This window comes from Ambystoma mexicanum, chromosome 10 (assembly GCF_040938575.1).
Source record: "Ambystoma mexicanum isolate Mex_15411 chromosome 10, UKY_AmexF1_1, whole genome shotgun sequence".
In the NCBI taxonomy this organism is placed as follows: domain Eukaryota; kingdom Metazoa; phylum Chordata; class Amphibia; order Caudata; family Ambystomatidae; genus Ambystoma; species Ambystoma mexicanum.
The window spans coordinates 1,511,276,406-1,511,296,225 of record NC_090932.1 but is presented as its reverse complement, the minus strand read 5'-3'; the positions used below and the strand labels follow the sequence as shown (position 1 = coordinate 1,511,296,225).

The 19,820-nt window shown below is 44.3% G+C and overlaps 1 protein-coding gene across 1 annotated transcript in view; it reads right to left on the bottom strand.

Annotated features, from left to right (window-relative positions):
* Positions 1-19,820, bottom strand: part of DDX55 (DEAD-box helicase 55) — a 345,960-nt gene that overhangs the window by 144,159 nt on the left and 181,981 nt on the right. The window contains exon 10 of the mRNA XM_069619685.1: positions 18,773-18,865. Within this exon, the coding sequence (XP_069475786.1) occupies positions 18,773-18,865 (93 nt within the window). The remainder of the gene's footprint in view (positions 1-18,772; positions 18,866-19,820) is intronic.

The window sequence follows — 19,820 nt, the reverse complement described above, 5'->3', positions numbered from 1 at the left end:
TCTTCCCTCTGAGTCCTTCACTAGTGAATGAGACTAAAGTTCGATTTACTGTCTATTAAAATTGCAACACCTCTGGCGTATGACGAATATGATGAGAAATACCTCTGACAACCCCATGATTTAGGAAGCAAATTTGAGTGGGCACCACAGGGGTATTGAATCTTTCTGGCGTTCTCAAAGGTCTCTGGTGTAATGAGTCTTTTTTAGGAAGTTAGGTCCTATGTACAGGAGCTGGCTGGAAAAGGCCTGGAGACACCCAAACCCAAAAAAACAGCAAGAGCAAAAGATTAGGTAAAAAACCCAATCATACAGCCGCTCTCTGAAATCCCAAACTGGGTTTTGTGTTAGTTGTAATTTTACTATGTACAATTCCTGTGATCCAATCTTGGAAAAAATTCGAAAGTCAGATATATAGTGGTTTTTCAATGTTAATTTTATCCATCAAGTAGAACATTTTTAAAGAAAGGAGTGACAAGTAGCCACTAATAATGTTCTTCGTGAGGAAGAGATTGCCATAAGTCACTCTATCCGTAGACTTATATTGTGCCAATGCATTTCGGAATACAACAAATTCCTTCATCAGGGCAAGCCTAAAACATAACAACATTTAAATGCAATTGTGCCAACCATCCCATGATTAATATCCATATATAATAATAATAAATCCCATATTTAGAACAACGTAAGTATGTAAACATCAACATGAACAGTCATCATCCCAATAGTTGAAAAAATATGAAGGTAAACACATACCCGACAATGTAATGAGCAGGATCAGTAGGCAGGTCAAAAAATAAAAGAAGCAAATCAGATCAGTACAAAGGTAAGTAAAGACGTCCTATAACAAAATGGAGGGAATTGGGTCCATTACCTGATGTCGGTGAGTAATGGCGAAATCTATGTTTCAGAGGCCAGGCTGCTTCACCGTGTGCGGCGAGCAGGTACTGTAAATGGTAAAGTAAGTATATATGAAGGACCTATCCAAAATGTAGCTAATCGCTTAAAGAGAGAACACACGTGGATTGTAGCTTACCATATGTAGAGAACGGTGCAGAGAAGTTCTCTCTGCGTCTGCCAAAAGCAGACTGTCCTCGTAGCATCGGCTCGTTGCCGAGCAACCTAGTTGTGTAAGACACATGATCACGGCTTCATGATGAAATGCACGAGCCGCGATCCGTGTCTGTGAACAGGTCAATGAGCTTGAATATGATAAAAATACCTAATTTGAGGACCTCCTGGGTTAGTAATGATTAAAGTCATCACCTAAAAATCAAAAAGGAATTGGTAGTCTGTCATCCATGGAAATAGAAAAAATACCAAGAGTGAATGAACTCAATTGGATGGCAGTAATGGCTGTTTCATGAACACCTCAGATGAGGCTGTGTTGTATGAACGTGCCTAAATTGGATGAATAGAGCCTAGGGAGCAACCCTATGGCTGTACCTTACATTGATAGTATGTGCCTTAATGCCGCTAGTGGTGTCGTCCTGACAGACGGCACCTCGGGTCCTGGAGGAGAACTCCAGGATGCGCAGCATGCAGGACATTTTAAACATGGGAAACATCTCTTATTCATATACACATATTAAACTAAAATACTTTCGAGTGACCCTCAACATTCAGGTCATATGTGTACTGGTGTCAATCTAAACCAAACGATGCAAAATACAATAAAAGAAAACAATTAGAGAAAACAATTAGAGAAAACAGTGGAAGTTGATCTTCTCATTTAATCCATTGGGTGCCAGACTGCCAAGTTTGTCAATCCAATATGTCTCTCTGCAATTCAAACGTTGGCATAAATCCTCATGAGGGCTATTCTTGGTTAGAACTTCCAAAATAACAAATTTTATTTGTGACACGTTATGTCCATTGGCCATCCAATGCCGTGCCACGGCTGAATTGGTGTTTGCATTGCGAATACAGGATCGGTGTTCACCCCACCTCAACTTGGCTGTTCGGGTTGACTGTCCCACATAAAATTTCCCACAAGGGCATTTAATGCCATAGATGATATTACTGCTGTCACATGTGGCAAAAGTCTTTAGCATAATCTTCTGCCCCGTCCTTGGATGGTTAATGGAGTTCCCTTTAATAACAAAGTTACAGTTGACACACTGTAAACAAGGAAAAGTCCCAGTTCACTGTGTCGTAGGTTCCCTTGCTGTAGGTTTCATCTGCACCAGTTCGTCTCTTAGGTTCCTACTGCGTTGGTATGCAAAGATTGGTTTTTCACTAAATATATCTTGAACTCGGATGTCATTCTTGAAAATCTCCCAATGTTTCATAATAGTTTTCTTGATTTTGTTACTTTGCGTAGAGAACTTAGATACAAATACCGGTAACTTTAATTCTCTCTTATTTTTGGGATTCTGTTCTGATAATAGAGTCTCTCGTGATAAGGCATCAACTCTGTCAGATGCTAGATCGAGTTCATTCTGCGTGTATCCCCGGGCCAGAAATTTTTCTTTCATTTCCATCTGTTGCATTCTGTAGTCTTCAGGGTCACTCACTATTTTCTTGACCCCAAGTAATTGACTGTATGGTAGATTCTTCAGTAGGCTCGGCTGATGGAAGCTGAGGCTGTGTAGGAGATTATTCCGATCCGTCACTTTCCGAAACAATGAAGTGCTGTAGCTAGTAAGTTGCTTTCTGACTTGCACATCAAGGAATGTTATAATTTCATACGAGAGCTCCCTAGTGAACTGTACCCTCTGGTCAATGCTGTTTAGATACACAAAAAATGTTTCAAAAGACTCTCTGGTTCCTTTCCAAATTTCAAAGATATCGTCTATGTATCTCGTCCAAATCCGGATATCCTTATTCCATTCTTGTTTATTCAATAACATGGTCTGTTTCAAATTTATGCATGAAACTGTTTGGACGAGATACATAGACAGTCAATTACTTAGGGTCAAGAAAATAGTGAGTGACCCTGAAGACTACAGAATGCAACAGATGGAAATGAAAGAAAAATTTCTGGCCCGGGGATACAAGCAGAATGAACTCGATCTAGCATCTGACAGAGTTGATGCCTTATCACGAGAGACTCTATTATCAGAACAGAATCCAAAAAATAAGAGAGAATTAAAGTCACCGGTATTTGTATCTAAGTCCTCTACGCAAAGTAACAAAATCAAGAAAACTATTATGAAACATTGGGAGATTTTCAAGAATGACATCCGAGTTCAAGATATATTTAGTGAAAAACCAATCTTTGCATACCAATGCAGTAGGAACCTAAGAGATGAACTGGTGCAGACGAAACCTACAGCAAGGGAACCTACGACACAGCGAACTGGGACTTTTCCTTGTTTACAGTGTGTCAACTGTAACTTTGTTATTAAAGGGAACTCCATTAACCATCCAAGGACGGGGCAGAAGATTATGCTAAAGACTTTTGCCACATGTGACAGCAGTAATATCACCTATGGCATTAAATACCCTTGTGGGAAATTTTATGTCGGACAGTCAACCCGAACAGCCAAGTTGAGGTGGGGTGAAGACCGATCCTGTATTCGCAATGCAAACACCAATTCAGCCATGGCACGGCATTGGATGGCCAATGGACATAACGTGTCACAAATAAAATTTGTGATTTTGGAAGTTCTAACCAACAATAGCCCTCATGAGGATTTATGCCAACATTTGAATCGCAGAGAGACATATTGGATTGACAAACTTGGCAGTCTGGCACCCAATGGATTAAATGAGGAGATCAACTTTCACTGTTTTCTCTAATTGTTTTCTCTAATTGTTTTCTTTTATTGTATTTTGCATCGTTTGGTTTATATTGACACCAGTACACATATGACCTGAATGTTGAGGGTCACTCGAAAGTATTTTAGTTTAATATGTGTATATGAATAAGAGATGTTTCCCATGTTTAAAATGTCCTGCATGCTGCGCATCCTGGAGTTCTCCTCCAGGACCTGAGGTGCCATCTGTCAGGACAACACCACTAGCGGCATTAAGGCACATACTATTAATATAAGGTACAGCCATAGGGTTGCTCCCTATACTCTATTCATCCAATTTAGGCACGTTCATACAACACAGCCTCATCTGAGGTGTTCATGAAACAGCCATTACTGCCATCCAATTGAGTTCATTCACTCTTAGTATTTTGTCTATGTCCATGGATGACAGACTACCAATTCCTTTTTGATTTTTAGGTGATGACTTTAATCATTACTAACCCAGGAGGTCCTCAAATTAGGTATTTTTATCATATTCAAGCTCATTGACCTGTTCACAGACACGGATCGCGGCTCGTGCTTTTCATCATGAAGCTGTGATCACGTGTCTTAACTAGGTTGCTCGGCAACGCGCCGATGCAAGGAGGACATTCTGCCTTTAATCATGTGTCTTATAAAACCAGGTTGCTCGGCAACGCGCCGATGCAACGAGGACAGCCTGCTTTCGGCAGACGCAGAGAGAACTTCTCCGCACCTTTCTCTACATATGGTAAGCTACAATCCACGTTTGTTCTCTCTTTAAGCGATTAGCTACATTTTGGATAGGTCCTTCATATATACTTACTTTACCATTTACAGTACCTGCTCGCCGCACACGGTGAAGCAGCCTGGCCTCTGAAACATAGATTTTGCCATTATTCACCGACATCAGGTAATGGACCCAATTCCCTCCATTTTGTTATAGGACGTCTTTACTTACCTTTGTACTGATCTGATTTGCTTCTTTTATTTTTTGACCTGCCTACTGATCCTGCTCATTACATTGTCGGGTATGTGTTTACCTTCATATTTTTTCAACTATTGGGATGATGACTGTTCATGTTGATGTTTACATACTTACGTTGTTCTAAATATGGGATTTATTATTATTATATATGGATATTAATCATGGGATGGTTGGCACAATTGCATTTAAATGTTATGTTTTAGACTTGCCCTGATGAAGGAATTTGTTGTATTCCGAAATGCATTGGCACAATATACGTCTACGGATAGAGTGACTTATGGCAATCTCTTCCTCACGAAGAACATTATTAGTGGCTACTTGTCACTCCTTTCTTTAAAAATGTTCTACTTGATGGATAAAATTAACATTGAAAAACCACTATATATCTGACTTTCGAATTTTTTCCAAGATTGGATAACAGGAATTGTACATAGTAAAATTACAACTAACACAAAACCCAGTTTGGGATTTCAGAGAGCGGCTGTATGATTGGGTTTTTTACCTAATCTTTTGCTCTTGCAACCCCATGATTTAGCCCAAAGCTGTTCTGATGTAGGCAGGAGATGAGTTTCTTGTAAAATAGCAATGTTGATCTTGTGACGCGGGAGATAATGGAGGATCCTCCTAGTCTTTGCTGGATGGTTACCCCCTCGGATGTTCTAGGTGGCGATTTTAAGTGATGCTTACTATGCCAGCTCCTACCTGTAACTATTTTGGAACTTGGCTTACTGTATTGTTGTGATTGCACACTTATGTAAATGTAACCTTCCTGTAATTGTAACTGTAACGTAACTCATTTAATTGCTCCTTTGTAACTAGCTCCTCATTTACGCGCCCTTATGCCCCCGGGCCTGGCTGCGCTTTATAAATAAACTAAATACAAATACAAATAATCCGGCCATCTGGGAGGTTGATTAAGTTCCAAACCATCAGGACTAGCGGAATTGACTGGAGGTGGCCGGAGGGCCCGGCTTGTGTTGGAGTGACGAGGAGCCAGGTGATTGTTGTGGAGTAATGGAAAGGGGTAGGTGGTGGCTCGGCTGAACTGGAATCCCACCCTTGTGTGGGCAACCCCCAACTGGCCCACAAAGAACAGTTCCATACAAACACAATAAACAACATTGCAGTGCTAGGGGCGCAGGTGGCCCTCCAAGATGGGCTGGCTCCCAACTTTCGTTATGAATTGCGGTCCGTGGTGAAAGAACAGCTATGTGAGTGCTGGTGTGGCGTCTTTCATTTTGCAACAATTACGAAGTGGATTTTTATGGCGGATCCCTCCTCGGTTTATTTCCCCTCTGAGTGTTTCGGTTGTTTGGGGCGGGCCTGCAGCCGGCGCGGTCCAGGTAATCACTGATCTCTTCTGGAGTGCTGAAAAACTGCGTTTTGCCTTCATGCTGGAGGAGAAGTTTCGCCGGGAAAAGCATGGAGTATTGGATCTGGTTTTCTTGTAATCTTCATTTCACGGCTGTGAAAGTCCGTCTTTGGGCCTGGACGGCCTGGGAGAAATCTGGGAAAAACTGAATCTTATCACCTTCGTATTGGAGCTCTCCTTTGACTCTGGCTGCTCTGAGAATGGCGTCCCAGTCCTTATAATTGAGGAGCTTCGCAATGATGGGCTGGGGGTTCGCTCCGGGAATGGGTTTCGTATTAGGAACCCTATGGGCTCTTTCGATAAAGCACTTTGAGAGGATCTCGGAGCCGAACAGGTCCGTGCAAATGTTCTCCACGTATTCCTCCATTTTAGGGTGGGTTGGTGCTCTCTGATTCCAACGATCCTTATGTTATTACGCCGTGAGCGGCCCTCCAAGTCCTCGTTTTTTTGGCACTCACTGCCTTCATTTGTGCCTCCAGTAGGGATACCATGGAGGTTAAGGCCGATGACGATCATCAAGGTCGGAAACCCTCTGTTCGACAGTGTCGAGCCTGACAGCATGTTTATCCAATCGATGTTGGAGCAGGTCCACTTTGGAGGAAAGCGAGTCTAGTTTGCTCCCAAGGCTCCCTATCCCTGGCTTGAGGTCTAACAGAATTTCTCTGATATCGAAGTCTTGCGTCTCCTCTTCTTCGTGGGGCGGACTTGGTTTGGGTGATTGTGATCGACTGTTGGAAGAGGACGCTTTGACGGAGGGGCAGCCCTCAAAGTTCAGTTTTCTCTGTGATCTATTCGTTTTCCCCATGATCTTGATGAACAGTGAGCGATGGAGCACCAAGGAAGCGACACCGGGCGGGCTCAGGAGAGCTAGCCAAGAGTCTGCTGGGTGTGTTTGTGGCAGGCTTGCCGTGGGTTCCTTGCCACGCGGTTAGGCGCACACTCTGCAAAGTTTGGTTTCGCTTCTGATTGATCTATGTTCGTTTTATGTACGTGGCGACTAGGCCCCACAGAACCGCAGCGGTTGCAGGTAATGTTGATGCGTGGGCGAGCCGGGAGACCAATCCCACTTATCGCGGGTGCTGGCGGTTATGGGGGCGCACAGCGCGCTCGTACCTGGCTTTCCATTGGCGTACGGTCTGCGGCCTCATCGCCGCCTTCGGCGTTCTTGCTGTTCACGCCGGTCCCCTGGGCCCACACTGTACTCCGCGGCTTCTCAGGAATCGGCACCTCGCCGCTTCTCAGGAGCTCAAGCGAGGCGCAGCCGGTACTCGGGGGGGTCGCCGCTGTACACCACTGACGTGTGGCTTCTCCACTCTGTCCAACGCCCCCAGAGCTCCGGCGCGGCACGGCCGGCACCTTTTGATGTCACAGCCAGGTTCTGCTACCTCTCGTACGGCCGTCCCGCCACAGCTCCGCCGAGGCCGCGCCACCACCAAGATGGCGGAAGGGGGGTGGGACCTTTCTCCTGCTGTCGTTCGTGGGCGAAACCTCATGCGACGGATGAAATGGTTCCGGAGTTGTGCACAAAAACGCCTTAGCTCTCGCTGGGTGTTCACAACTGCTCAACTAGTCACCACGGAAGAATGATATTTTCAGGATCTTTGGGGAGCTACGCGCAGCTCACAGGGAAGCCGCCATCTTGGACAGCTCTCTAGCACCCTCTAGGGAGATTTGTTAACGGGAAGACAACGCACAGCACTCAGCCTCAAGGTCCCAGGGTTTGCAGCGGCTTGCAGCCCAGGAAAGTCACAGTTCAAGATGGCTCGAAATGCAGGTCTTAAGACTGGTTGGTCCCACCATCCTAAAGGTCGCAGACGTCTTTGTGACTCCTCTGTCGCATGAAAGAAGGGGTCAGCACAGGCAGCAGATACACAGCAGGCACCTCTGGTCGCTGGAAACAGCTACAGCCGTTTTCTCTTCTTCCTCATCAGCTTCAGCTTCAGTGGTTGACTTATCTTCAGCTTCCAAATCCAGGCCATTTATCCAGGAATCCAGCCGATCAGCACACATGCTACATTCAAACTTTGGGGAGTGGTTGTGCTTTTAGGACAACCAGCCTCCCAGTTAGGACGGGTTCCAGGCAAGCATGGCAGAAGACGAGGGGCTGCAGAGTTTCCGACTCCTCCCTCGTGTCCTGTCCTCACAGACACTCTGGAGCCTCGGCTGACTACACAAAGGGTCCCCACCGAAGACAAAAATCAAACAAGGACCTTCCCTCCCAGGACGACAGAATAAGGACCAAGAAAGGGCAAGCACACTAAAAATGGCCAAAAAAAAAAAACAAATACAGCCACCATTCTAGATGAATGATGGCCCTTCTGGGGGTTACTGCGGCTGGATTGAAAGCCTGCAAGTAAAAACAAAAAATTAAAAAAATTTAAAAAATACAAAAATATCACACATCATTTGGTAGACCACATCCACTGCCAGCCATAAAGGTATACTCGTCACTGTAACATAAATATTACAGGAGCAGTGAAAAAGGGGGATACAGTGGATCCCCTCAGCACTCCACATAAGATGGGGTGTGCTGATCCCATAATGGGGATTGTAGAAAGGGTAAAAAGGGTCCTTCTACTCTAGGGAACAACAGTTCACACCAGGATCCCAAGAGAAAATAAATGCCCAAGTGTCTTCTCAGCAACACTGTACAGAAAGTGCTGTGTGCTGCAATAATAAAATGTAGATGCCCAAAACGTTATAAGAAAGTATGTTTCCCAAAATAAAGTATGAAGAGTCAAAGAAATAACGTCCATGGAAAGAATAAAAGAAAGGGAGTGGGGGGAAAAAGGTTCCCACTCACTCAGAAGCATAGAAGTTATAAGTTACTCACTGTATACTGCATGGGCGTCCCTTCCTAGGGACGGGGGACAAAACCTTTTTGACCAGAAAAAAAACCTTCTTCCCCTTTAATTTTAGAGGCGCGCTGGGGTGCGGCCCTGGCAGCATGCGCTGCCCTGGCTCCGCCCTCCGGCACCACACCTCAGTCCCCATAGACGTGTCAACAATAGTCTCACATTGCCTAATGACACCGGTTTTATTAGGGAGGAGGATGGTGGGACGTCTGGCGGAAAGGGGACTAAGAGTACGTTAGTCACTACAGCGAGTAACTTATAATTACTCTTACGTCCCGTCCCCTTTCCTCCATACTGCATGGGCGATTACAACTGAGTGTAGCCCCAGGGTGGAGAGGAGACCCTCCTTCAGCAAACAGGTTTCTGAGAACCGACTGCCCGAAAGCTGCGTCTGATCTAGAGCCGGCGACCAAACAGTAATGCTAGGTCAAAAAATATAATAGAGGCCGCCTGGCGGAGTCCTGATATGCCCAGGAGGGTAAATACTAATAATGAAAAAATCAGGATGGGAGATCCAAGCAGCGAGATTGAGGATTCATTTATTTAATCTAAAAAAATGATAGCATAGGGCTAAATATTTACTTACAAAACAACAGTACACGGACACATTTTGCATCTTTAACAATGGGGGGCACTTCTGGGTGCCAACCTGTATGGTGTAGAGGTAATTGTCCTCGCATCAGTCAACATTCTCTGAAAAATAAAACATCTCAAAAGACAAACAAGTTAGTGCTACCCAGAACTCTTAGAGGTCCATGGGTATTACGGAACATAACACACAACAATATGTATAAGCAGAATAAAATGGGACAAGGAGTTGTGTCATAGATCATCAACACTGTAGTGTTTCGGCCAGCTGTAGCGGTTGGTAGGAACTAGCTGGTGTGGTGGCCTTCTTCAGGATAAGAAAGAGAAGTGACTTTGTCCGTCGGGTATCGTCTATACAAAGTGTAGCGGTAGAACTTTTATGGAGGGTCTCTCACTGTTGCATAGTGGAGACTGCAGTCGTTACAGAGAGATTCAGTCGCACACGGCTCTCACAAATTCAGGGACCCCACGCGTCAATCAGGCATTTGTCCTGGCGGTTCCCAGGACCCAGAGAGTGAGATACTCTCTACCTAGCAGTGGATTCAGCACCACTCCAGTCTCCACTATGCAACAGTGAGAGACCCTCCACAAAAGTTCTACCGCCACACTTTGTATAGACGATACTAGGGCGAGTCCTTGGGAAGGGGTCTCCCTTTCGGGGTGCGCTCGAAAAGAGCGGCCCTACCTTGGGCCTCAATCGATGATTGATGAATTTCTTTAGGTCCTCTGGAGGGGACCTCTGGAAGAGCTCCCTCCACCTAGCCAGTCTGTTCTTCAGAGCCCTTCTAGGAAAGCGCGTTGCACGCGGTAGAACCTTGCCAGCCATGGTCGGGGCCAAGGCAGCAGAGGCAGAGGGCGTGGGGGTCTGATGTAGGAAATAGGCCCTCGCAAGCTGGGCACCAGCTCACCCTGTTGAAGTCGACATGCAACGGGCAGGAGTGTGACGCCTGAGGACAGAGTACCTACATGTAAAAAAGACAAAAAGACAGAAGAAGTATCCGCGCGTGGAATTACAAGGCTGAAGCCAAACCCAGGAGCGCTGGTGATTTAGGACCGTTCCCATTGACGCGGAAAGAGGGACTGGGGTGTGGCGGCGGAGTCAGAGCATCGCATGCTCGCAGGGCCGCGCCCCAGTGCGCCTCTAAATTTAAAGGGGAAGAAGGTTTTTTTGTGTGAAAAAGGTTCCGTCTCTCGTCCCTAGGAAGGGAGGCACATGCAGTATGGAGGAAAGGGGACGGGACGTAAGAGTAAAATAATCCACAAGTCCAGCAAAAAAACTGCTGGGGGTCTCACAGGTGAGGGAGATTTACTATAAATATCTAACCTAACCCTCGTCCTCCCCAGACAAAGGGACAGAAGGATCTAATCCACTCATTGGATTAATCTCTTGGTCAAGTTGGTTAAACCTACTGTATAGTCCATCTGCAATCTTTTTGTTACACTTACTCAGATCATTTGGAAAGTTCATTATCCTTAATAAACTATAGGACCTGCAATAATTGCTAGGTATTTTTCCCTTTACAAGATGAGGTCCAAGTTAACAGTCCATCGGGGGTGTTTCAGCTTCTGAACCTAAAATGGGCTTTTTAATGGCATCTCTGAAAAAGGTGCATGGACCAAGAAGGGGGCAAGGTAGTGGAGGAACTCCATGATTCCCATCAACCTCTCCATCTGGAGCAGGCTTTGTCTCAGGTCTCAAAGTTGGAGTTTTAGTGGAAGAGCATGGTGTATGCTCCCACTGCCTTTTAGATCTGTTTTTACCTTTGTTAGTGGTTGCTCTCCTAACATTAGGATTTTTTGTTGGATTCCCTATAGAGGATCCACATGTTTTAAAATAATTGAACCCTAATTTGGTTTTACTGGTATTACACCAGGTGGGGCAACTAACAGGCCCCAATTACCTACAAGGGTCTCCATAGTTCCTATCCACGCTCCAATTTCGTCATAGATCTAGTTTTAGTTCTGCCTTCGTTAGAGGTTGCCCAGCTAACATTTGGAGTTTTTTAGGGTCCTCTGTAAAGGATCCCACAGTTTCAGAATAGTCTCCAGAAATAGAGACTCTAGCCCTTAAAGTAATCCTTTCCACCTCTCATGCAAGAGCAGGTGGAGTTGAAGGCCTTTTAACAGAAAGCCTAGGGAAAGAGCTAAGGTTAGCCTTCTTCTTACTCTTATGTTTGGTCAGCTTTTCAGGCCTTGAACCAATAAAGGAGAGACATTTTTGTCTGCCTTTGTGTATAACTCTATACCACCAATAGTGGCTGCATACCTTGAATTACATACGGTCATTCTAAAAGTCTTATAATATGGTTGTACTGCCCTTGAATAGCATACTGCCATTTGAAATGTCTAACACTGGGTTTTACTCAACTTGAACTGCATACTGCTATTCTAAATGTGGTTATATGCTTTGGTTTACTTAACATAAGTATTGTGTTGGGTTTTATATTGTGTTTATGATTTTTAATAGGACATCCCTTTCTAAAGAATTCTCTTAGCCTGTGCACATATAAAATAAACCTTTAGTTGTACAATATTTCAGTGTACACGTGTTTCTTTGGACCATATGTATGCTACAAGTTCTTTGTACCTTCCTACAGTCCTCTCTCCCTCCTAAAATAAGCCTGGCGTCCCTGTCATTGCTACCAACATACCAGAAGGTACAACCTTATACTAAGAGCTGGAGTTTCTGCTTTGTCCAAGGGATAGTCTTATAAAGTCTTACTGAGGCGGACCTTAGAAAAACTGTCCCAACAATGTTGGCAAATGGGCGGGATATGTGTAGGTTGGATTACTTTGTTTCTTGAGATACTGTGTGTTCAGAGAAAGCATCCACAAGGTTTGGTTTAGCCAAGAAAAGTGTACTTAATCTAATCGCAACTGAAACCATGGTCTTGTGCGGGGTCATAAATGTGAGATGGACACCAAAAGGTATAGTTTTTTCAATGTTTGCCATTTATTAAAATAAAAAGGGATGGGATTCACACCTATCTTTCCCTATCCTAATGAGAATGCCCCTACCTAGCAAACTATAACTAAAGGAAGATGACCTAGTGTCCAAAAAGCAAATGACCCTCACAATAATACATATAATAAAAGTGTTAAGGAATATTTGGCTGTCTTCGGTGTTAGGTAAGATTTTCATATCAATGATCAATCTTCCTGACCTGTGTCAACCCCAGAGCGTTTTGCTCTGACTAGGCAACTATTTTACCTTGTCCCTAGGTGAAGAGGAATATTTTTCCCCTCTCACCTAGTCTTTTACTCTTTTTATGGGTGACCTTTTTATGTCTCTCCCTAGCATATGGTTGAAGTTATAGTTTCCTACAACCTTTCGCCTTAGGCTGGGTTGCTCCTATGGTCTCCCCTGTTAATTTCCCTTTCATGTTCTTGGGGGTGAACTACAGTTTTTATATAGTGAGCCAGCTCACCCCACCTTTTGAAGAGTGCTGTGGGGATACCATGCATCCCCTTTCTTACTTACTTGGTAACATTTTGTTACAATTGTGAGTTTTACATGAATGGCTGTTGACAGTGGTTTTCCCTTTATGACATTTAGTTTTTATTACTCACAGGCTGTTAATTTAGCTCAATAATGCACAAAAGGTCCACAATTTTTCTAAAATGGTGAGCACGTTCTTTTTTCACCATTTCTTCTGTGCTTGCTGTTTGAGGTCTTCCCCTGCCATTCTAGGCGGAATGACCCCAGTGGCTGTTTTGTCTTCGGCGAGAATCCTGTGGATTCCCTGTCCAGGCTCCAAGGTGTCTGGAAAGGTAGGAAGCGAGAAAGGAGTCCAAAACTCTGCAGCCCTTTCTCTTTCACCTTGCCTGAAAGGGAACAACTCCCAGTAGGGTGCTGGCTGTACTGACTGGAAAGCCAGACCGCCCCTTTATGTAACATGCGGGGAGAGGGATTATTTTCATTTGCAAAGTCCAGCACTCCGAAGAGGGGACTTTTTTGGTCTCGGTTCACGTCTCTGAAGGTCCAGCAGGATGCCCACAAAGTTTCAGCAAGATTTGGAATTCAGAAGACCACGCACCACACAAAGGCTCGAGGTCCCAGGGCATTAGGGATATTGCAGCCCCGCAAGGTCGCAGCATGGCATGGGATGGCTCAAAATGCAGGTCTTCTTGAGTCTAGTGGGTCTCACCTGACTCTGGGTCGTTGTTTTCTAAGTCTCCAGGTTGATTACAAGGAAGGGCTACAGCAGGCTCGCTGGAAATCGCCGCTTTTCCTTCATCCTCCTCTTCGGTTTTGATTCCAATGGTCGACTTGTCATCAGCTTCCAGGGTCACAGTATTTAAATAGGAACTACAGCACCACCCTGAATTCTCTCCCTGCATATTGCAACAAGGGGCAGTCTGGTTGTCCAATCAGGACAGCCATCCCCCCACTGGGATTTGTCCCCATTCACGCAAGGAGGAAGACAAAGACTGTGGTGTTTTGGACTCCTCCATCGCTTCCTGCCTTCACAGACAGACTGGAGCCTGGGCGGACTCCCACCGAAGATAAAAATCACACAAAGGATATCCCATCCTGGACGCCAGGGGAAGGAACAAGAAAGGACACAAAACACTAAAATGGCAAAAAAAGAAGACAGGGCCATTTTGGTAAAATGAGCACCATTAGGTGCCTTTACTGCAGCTGTGAACACAGCCTGCAGTGAAGGTGCACCAAATTAATAAAAGGTATCAGTGCCACCAGCCATTGAAGGTAAGCTTGTCCCTGTAACAGAATTGTTACAGTTTTAGTGTGAAAGGGGATACATTGTATCCCCCCAGCACTCCACATATGGTGGGGTGTGCTGGTTTCACCAAATGAAATATAAAAGCGATCCATAGATCCTTTCTACCCTTGGGAACTTTAGTTCTCTCAAGGTTGAGCAGAAAAAGTTAAAAGGGGAAAGTTAAAAGGGGAGACCCTAGGGCAACCCAGCAACAATAGGCACTTATTGCCAAAAAGTTGTTAAAGAGGATAACTTTAAAAGGACCTGTGTAAATCCTAAAAAATTACACCCATAAAAAGAGCAAAAGATTCTGGGAATGTGGGAAAAATGATCCCACTCACAGAGGTATAAGGAAAAATAATCCACCAATGAAGCAAAATGTTCTGGGGTTGGCACAGGTCAGGAAGATTTACCATTACTATGAAAATCTTACCCAACAGCCACTGAGCCAAGATTCAGTTCCTGCGAGGAAGTCATCGTTATATTACGTGAGAAGATCTTCCACCTCTGCACCGTGTTGTACCAAAGAGTGAGTGTTAAGCAGCGAGAACGCAAGAGGGGGGCCAAAGAGGGACTCAGTAACAGCGGCCTTAGTGGAAATGGAGGCATCATTAAGAGGGACAGACAAGCCCCAGATGTTACCAGGACTGAAAATAGCTCTGGGGCACATAACTGGAACAGAGTGGATTTCGGGGATCAGCCTCGCTTGAAATAGCAGTTTTTGAACACAGCCCAGAGCCTTACCTGGACCAAGTGTGAGGATCAAAATGGCAAGCTGCAGGAAGCAAGCCAGACACAAACCGGTGATAACCGGCCTCTGCATACGCGCCAGGGCTGGCAGGATAAAGACAACCAGTGATTGTGGGTAATGTAGTTTGTACATCTTGGCCGATAAAGCTAAAAAACGTACTGCTCAAATGTAGTTTATAAAGCAGGAAGTTTGTACATTTTCCTTGTTGCCCTTGAGCCGTTACTATATAGTCAAATTTGAATCCATCATCCTGTACGGTCTTGACCTATGCTCCCACAATATGGGTATCATCCTGAACATTCTCCAAGGAAGGCTCTGGAAGGACTTTCTTGGCCTTTCGATGGCTATTCCTAATGCGATCATTAGACACGAGTTGTATCTTGTGTCCTTGAAGGCCAGGTATGTCTGGCGTCAGCTTTCCTTATTCAGAAGAATGATTGACCCTCCCAAGAATTCCGTTTATGAGAACTTAAATGTAGCTATGCTCGCTGGTACTGTTCCACCCATAAGAGAGTTTAGAGACCGGACGTGTTCAGTACTGGCTTGCATTAATGCTTCCCAAGAAGATCTGGTTCTAAGACCGGGGCAGACTAAAACGATTTTGTTTAGGTCAGATTGGGCTGAGACAGTGGATTGCATTTCCTCTTATGCCAGCTATGAGGAATACTCCCAGTTTGTCCATGCAAGGGAATGTTAACCGTTGTATCTTCAGCAATTTTCCTGTTCCAATATACGCATGAATTAGGTTAAATCAATTGCCTGTTTATGAGAAGATTAGGCATTGGAGCGAGCCGAATATTTAGGTTGTTTTGCATGCATCTAAGAGCAAATGCAGGTTCTGTGGAGTAATCAATTCGAGAAACCCTGAAGCATTTGGTTGTCATCTGCTTGTTTTTTTTATAAGGAACGTGCCAAGTCCTTCAGGGACAAGTTCGCTGAAATCTTACAAGTGTCCAGGAACCTGTTCTGGTGTCGTTGCATGTGGGGCACTAGCATTTCTTTGGTCCTAGCTCTGAATCTCTTTCTTACTTTTCTCAGTTCTGAATTGGATAAGAAAAATGTAGAATTGGGTACTTTAATCTTAATTCTGCTGAATATATGGTACTGAAGGGAATGTTTTCTGTCCAATGAATTGATTTTTTTCCCCTTTCTTTAGAAGGATGAATTGTGACTACTTGTGATTCAATATGTGATTTGGTACTTTCCGCTCTAAGCGAAGGGAGGTGCGGGAGGGGAAGTTCAACCATCATGTTTGAAATGGGCCATTGCACATCTTCAGCCGAGCTTGCACTGACCTCACTGACCTCCTATGCAGCTTCACACTCCCTTGGCTTCTCCTGGTCAGCCTCTTTGGCTTTGCCATAAAGGGGTTGCACACGTTATGCCCATCTTTGCCACACTATCTCAATTCATATAGTTCACTTTGCAGTGGTCTTATCAATCCCCCACCTCTATGTCGCACTTTTTCACACTTGTGCCCTTTTCTGCTGGTTATTTTCAAATGGGCACTTTCCCCATTTAATTCTCATCAGTGAACAGCTTTGCCCACAAAGTTTCACTCAAAATGGTATTCAATGCGTGGGATTTAGTTTCCCTATAAGCTTCTTTTATAATGAGTGTTTCTCTTGCTCCCTTCAATTCGCTAAATGGTACTTTCATGAATGAGGGATACAAATACTTGCGTCTCCTAGTTCTGAAGATCCTCACACGCAACTTGCCCTTTAATTGCCATGTGAATTAAATGCATACGCAATGGTCTGTTACTTAGTTTCAGCTTGCGTGTCTGTTCAAATAAAGGTAATTGCTTTAACCATACTGCAGCATTACCTTTCAGCGTTCGTGTGCATAGCAGTCTGGGGTTTCGGGCTTCTGAGAAACTCACTGGCCTCTTTGAAGTGGTTGGGTTGCACAGCGAACCTCAAAGCGAACTGCTGATGCTTCTGGCTTCCTGCTGGGGTTTCAGACTGCCGATTTTCACACTTCAGCGCTTCTGCTGCATAACCTCTGCCACATGGAGTACGAGCTTCTGGGCCATTCAGGGGATAGGATTCACACGTCCAAGAAACCTCATTGCTTGTGTGCTCTGCTCCCGGCAGCTTACTCAGTCTGCCACATCCCTCATGGCTACCACGCCTCCTCTGCTTCAGATTGTTCACACCTGCTGCTGAAAGTAACGGCCTTCGCTTCAGCCCTCACATAGGCCTCCCTGTTTCTGACTTGTTGCTCCTTTCGTCTCCTTTTGTACACCTGCAACCACAACAGGTGGAAGGTGGAAGTTCCCACTTGAACTTGCCTGACCATATTTAAAAGGGACATGCCTAACCTTCACAGTACTTTGCAGGCATCATCCTTGTCACAATACTAGAGTGCTGAAAGGAGCTGGTGTTCATTACTCCTAGTTGCCTCTTCTTCACCCCACTACTGTCATAGGTAAAGTGTGGGAAAGTGAGGGGAGATGTTATAAAATAGCCTATAAAGGCTGGGGGAGGATTAGGTTGACATTCAAAAGGAAAAGGGGGATACCATGTCTCGCCTGTAGGTACCTCACTCTCAATCCCCAAGGACCCTCCACCCAGGTGATCCACAACCTCCTCGACACACTCTCTCTTTCCATTCTGCCCTGTGGTCCAACACTCTCCCGGAAATACTTTGGATGTTCTCATCACCTCAGACACACCAAAGCATAAATTAGTTTTCAAAAATTGATTAGCAGAATTTGCTAATTAACATTTTCTTGATTAGCAAACAAAACCTTTTGATTAGCAATATTGTATTAATATTATGTAGCCAGACATTATTTGTTCTCCAAACATGAAATGAGCAACAATACAGCCCTTTGTGTAAAAGGTGCATGTCACCACAAAACCACTTTGTTTGGCACACTTCTGCCACCCAGCGGCCAACCATGCAGAGTGAAGCTTTTATTTGATATTAATTGCAAACAAATTAAATGTTAAATAAAGGTTTCAAACATCCCCTTCAAATGGTACTAGCCCTTCATTAAATCTATTAGACTATGCGAGTGGCCGAAAGGACTTTGCGATCCCTGAATGAGTGCCTGTAAAATGTAAAAGGTTAACTCTGTGAATGTATTCAAATAGATGTGATAAAAAGGTTCTGAAAACAGTTTGGCCAGTTCTCTCCCACAGGTACTAATATATAATGATATCATAATCATGGAGCAAAGCGTGCTCTGGAAGCAAATTACAGTTTATGGTAGTGTAGTAGATCTCTAGTTGTACTGACTAGATGGAACTATTGATCACTACTTTGTGTTAACATCTAGTTAGCTTGGTGTTTTCATTATGTAAGATGTTAGAAAGTAAGAGACTAAGCAGAGTGGATGGCGTAGCAGGAGAACTGGGCAAACTAGGCGGAATATTGTAGTGGCTAGCCCCCTCACTTTCGTAGTAGCTTGTATAAAGCAACAGGGTGATAAGATAGAGAACGTCAAGGAGTAAAGGGTTAGCTCAAGGGTTGAGCACCAGCTGCACAGTTGAATGCAACCAGCAAGTTACAGAACTGGGCTTGCCATAAAAAAAAACTTTGGTCATGTACATTTTCAAAATTGTGCACTCCTCATCTTTGCCAACAAAATGAAATATATATCAGATTTAGATACACAAACCTAAACTTTACTGGAAAGCATTGACTTATCTTACACCCTCATCAATGAGGACACTGATCAGAACTTTTTTTGTTATTCTGCTAAAGCAACTAATTTCCACTAAGATAGGTGCTGAAAAAACCTCTATAGGAGTACAGGAAAAGAACATACCTCGCACTGCTAGGCGGGTCATACTGCAAAACCCAGTTTACTTCAGCAATGTCTATGCCGCGGGCCATTACGTCGGTGCAAATCAAAATACCACTGAAAATGATTAAACAAGAGAAACAATCCATCAATCAGTGCAAATTTGATATTTACTGATACATTTAACAAAATCATATCAGATAACAAAGGATGAGGGTGAAGCAGAATTCGCATTATGTACCCAAACTCCTGCATTAAGTGCTTTGGCATTGAAGCAATGATGGCAGATGTGGGGATGAAGGGCATGTGGAGCTTAATAATCATTTGACTTCAGTCCACACAGACCTTACACACCAGGGTTTTCCATTCCTCATCAGTGACCTCCCACCCATACAAACAAAAGGCATTTTCTAGGTGTCTGTCCACCCGCACCCACATTCCTTTTACCCAGTGTTTGCTACCTCCTGCCCTACCCCCCCACAGAGTACAGGTGGACCCTATGACCATAATGGTTCAACTCCTTTCTGCACTCTCCAATCTTACGCCTGCTAATCTTTCCTGTTTTCACAAGAGTGGAACAGAGAGGACCATCAGTCATACCTGCCAGTAACTTGAAATAGCAAGGCGATATGACATCAGCACTGTGAATGTTATGGGAATTCACAAAAGCTGCTGCCTCACCAGGATCTCAGAGACCAACATACGGAAGAAGAGTTCCGTCTACCCATTCATTGTAAGGCAGTGGCCAATTTTTTTCTACTGTGGCAATGGCACAATATTGACATAGGAAAGCAACATTTCATGATGAGCGTGTCAACAGTGGACAAGCAAGTTTAGAATCTGCTGCTTCTCTAAGGGCATTTAAGTTAGTCCAAACAGAACAATGTACAAATTGAGCCAAGATCACATTACAGAAACTACTGTATTGTAAATGGGAAAAACAGTGTTACTTGAATAACCTACAATGACAGTTGATTGGTAGGCTGCCATTCTGTCCTGATTGGCAATCCTTCCATAGCCGTGGTTCACAAGGATAAGGTGCAGATGAGAGGCCATTAGTTAAGATATGTAT